This window comes from Helianthus annuus, chromosome 17, assembly GCF_002127325.2.
Source record: "Helianthus annuus cultivar XRQ/B chromosome 17, HanXRQr2.0-SUNRISE, whole genome shotgun sequence".
Lineage (NCBI taxonomy): Eukaryota > Viridiplantae > Streptophyta > Magnoliopsida > Asterales > Asteraceae > Helianthus > Helianthus annuus.
Window position 1 is genome coordinate 40,342,964 of NC_035449.2, and position 3,296 is coordinate 40,346,259.

Consider the following 3,296-nt stretch of genomic DNA (forward strand, 5'->3'; position numbering starts at 1 on the left):
TTTTTAATGCGAACACCACCGCTGCCAACTCGAGGTCATGCGTAGGATATTTCTTTTCATGAGTCTTTAGCTGCCTTGAGGCATAGGCTATAACCTTGCCTCGTTGCATCAAAACGCAGCCAAGCCCTGAATGCGATGCATCCGAGTAAACTACCATATCCTCCGTTCCGTCCGGTAACGACAATACCGGTGCATGGGTAAGTTTTTCCTTAAGCATTTGGAACGCCCTTTCTTGATCCTCACCCCAAATAAACTTTTCTTCCTTGCGGGTCAGTTTGGTTAGCGGCCTAGCAATTTTGGAGAAATCTTGTATGAATCTCCGATAATATCCTGCAAGCCCCAAGAAGCTTCAGATTTCCGAAGGATTCCTTGGTGGATTCCATTTTGCCACGGCTTCTATTTTCGACGGGTCTACTAACACCCCGTTTGCATTAATGACGTGCCCGAGAAATTGCACCTCTCGCAACCAGAAGACGCATTTTGAAAACTTTGCATACAATTTTTCTTTTCTAAGCGTCTCCAATACTTCACGCAAATGTCTTGCGTGTTCCGCTTCATCCCTTGAGTATATCAAGATGTCGTCAATAAACACTATCACCGACTTGTCTAACATAGAATTGCAAACCTGGTTCATGAGATCCATGAAAGCTGCGGGTGCATTTGTTAACCCAAAGGACATCACAAGAAACTCGTAATGTCCGTACCGCGTACGAAAAGCCGTCTTCGGTATATCTTTCTTCTTGACTCTCAACTGATGGTATCCCGATCTAAGGTCGATCTTGGAGAACCAACTTACGCCTTGCAATTGGTCAAATAAGTCGTCGATTCTTGGGAGTGGATATCGATTTTTCACCGTGAGTTTATTCAACTCCCGGTAATCAATACACATGCGCATACTCCCATCCTTTTTCTTAACGAACAGCACCGGCGCGCCCCACGGAGACACACTTGGGTGAATAAACCCCTTGTCGAGGAGATCTTGAATTTGTGACATTAATTCTTGCAATTCTGAAGGTGCGAGCCGATAAGGCGCCTTGGCCACGGGTTTCGTGCCCGGAATCAATTCGATTCCGAACTCTACCTCCTGCTCTGGCGGTATTCCCGGTAAATCTTCCGAAAACACATCGGCATATTCGCGTACCATCGGTACGTCTTCAATTCTTAGTGATCCTTTGTCTGGTTCGTTTGCGTATATCATGAATGCCCTACATCCGTGTCTCATGAGCTTGTAAGCCTTTATGATTGAGCACATAACGGGCTTACCCTCTTTCTCGCCATGTTTGGTAACTGATTTCCCACTCGGAGATGTTAATTTTATCTCCTTGCGGAAACATACGACTTTCGCATGGTGTCGGGATAGCCAATCCATTCCGACCACTACTTAGAATTCTCCCATTGACATAGGAATCAGGTCTATTGGAAATTCCTCATCGTCAATGCTTATCTTGCAATCTCGACATATATCGCACACAAGGAAATTTTTGTTATTCCCTATTTCTACCTCTAATGGCATAGGCAATTTCGTTAGTACAAAGGAAGGATGTCTAATAAATCCATGCGAAATGAAGGATTTATTCGCACTCGTATCAAACAATACACGTGCTGGAATTGAGTTAATTGTGAATATACCTGAGACCACATCGGGTTCTGTTTTCGCCTCAGCCGCAGTAAGTTGGAAGGACCTAGCCTTTGCCTTTGGAGCTTCTGCTGGCGATTCCTTCACATCTTTCTTTCCAATTAGGTCCAGACATTCGGACTTTTTGCGGCTGGGCTGATAACACTTATAACAAACTGAGACTTTACCCGGACACAGAGATGTCGTGTGACCCGTTTTCCCACATATAAGACATGGTTTATCTTTAAAGCGGCACTCCCCCTTGTGCCCTTTCCCACACACCTTGCAGCTTGGCGATCCGCCTTTAGCATCAATCTTCTTTCCCAATTCCCCTGTTCGAGCTTTCTTTGTAGGGTTTGGATTTACATCCTGTGCCCTTCGTTCCCCCCTTTCGACTTGTTTCTTCAGCTCGATTTCCCGTTCTCGAGCAACATTTATGATCTCGGTAAGGGTCTCATACTTTGAAGGAGTCATGAACTCCCTATATTCGGCACTCAACATGTTATAGTAGTAGTAAATCTTTTGTTCCTCATTCGTCACCAATTCACTGCAAAACTTCATCTTGTCCATAAAGGTCGCCGTGATTTTGTCTATGGTCTCCCCCTTGTGCCTGAGTTGCATGAACTCTTCCTTAATTTTGTTTATGACCGCCTTGGGACTATGATGTTTAAGAAATGGCGTCTTAAACTCTTCCCATGACATGGCCCTTGCCGCTTCGGCCCCTATTTCGTTCTTTTTATTATCCCACCAATCCTTGGCTTGTCCTCTCAACTGACCCGTTCCGTAAGCAACGAAATCACTTTCGTCGCAATGGGTCCTTTCAAACACCCCTTCAATGTCACCCAACCATCTTTGGCAAATTATCGGGTCGACCTCTCCATTATAGATTGGCAGTTTACACGCCATAAAGTCTTTGTATGAACAACCTTTACGTTCTCCCGGTTTCTCTCTCAAGAGGTTGACACTATCCTCCAATCTTTTGACTCGTTCTTCGACAAGTGACAACACCGTATTTTGAATTTTGTCTATTAACCCCGATAGACTACCCTCCATTGCCTTTCCCACTTCTTCGGCAATGATTTCTTTCATTTGTTCGGTGCTTGTCTGCACCGGATCATCATCATTTCTTTCCGACATCTTGAAACGGAAATGTTTACATTAGACGTTAAACATTTCATTTATAGTATTACTTCATTTATTTCGGTTTAGCCAAGTTCTCGACTTGCTTTAACCGTTCACATTTGGTGCGCTTTCCGGGTTTGAGTGAATTAACACACTCTTCCCTTTACGCATCAATTCTGTAACACCTCGAAATTTTGGGTCCAATAATGTATTGACACGTGTCTTAGGTTTACACGTGGTATTAAATGCTAAATAAAGGACTAAAGTTGACAAACATTGAAAGTATGTAAATTCGAGGGTTAAAAATGTCAACGAGGGATAAATATACTGTACAGTAACCCTAAATGATGCTCGTACCTTCAAACGAATGAATCATGGATTGTACGGAACAAAAGGTGGAAGAAAGTGAGGGATTACAAACTACAGGGGTCAAAGGTGCCAACATGTTTAATTTATATCTCTGAGTGACCCTTTGACAAACCCGAGACTTTGTAACAGTAAATTACGCTCACTAGAATATACGATATAAATTTCGCGAAGTTCCGTTTTATAACGAGAA

General features: G+C 43.4%; 1 protein-coding gene across 1 annotated transcript; it reads right to left on the bottom strand.

Annotated features, from left to right (window-relative positions):
- Positions 1–349: 349 nt before the first annotated feature.
- Positions 350–2,752, bottom strand: LOC110924080. Its single transcript, XM_022168120.1, has 3 exons — positions 2,156–2,752; positions 1,630–2,074; positions 350–648 (listed from the first exon to the last, which is right to left on the bottom strand). The coding sequence occupies exons 1-3, from the start codon at positions 2,750–2,752 to the stop codon at positions 350–352; spliced, it is 1,341 nt and encodes a 446-aa protein (XP_022023812.1).
- Between the last annotated feature and the right edge of the window lie 544 nt (positions 2,753–3,296).

Excerpts from the sequence above, each read along its gene's own strand:
- LOC110924080 (XM_022168120.1), bottom strand. The coding sequence starts at position 2,752 with ATGTCGGAAAGAAATGATGATGATCCGGTGCAGACAAGCACCGAACAA. Across the intron at positions 2,075-2,155 it reads TGAAGTTTTGCAGTGAATTG|TATGAGACCCTTACCGAGAT; the intron begins GTGACGAATGAG and ends ACTCCTTCAAAG. Across the intron at positions 649-1,629 it reads AGAACCCGATGTGGTCTCAG|CTTTCATGGATCTCATGAAC; the intron begins GTATATTCACAA and ends ATGCACCCGCAG.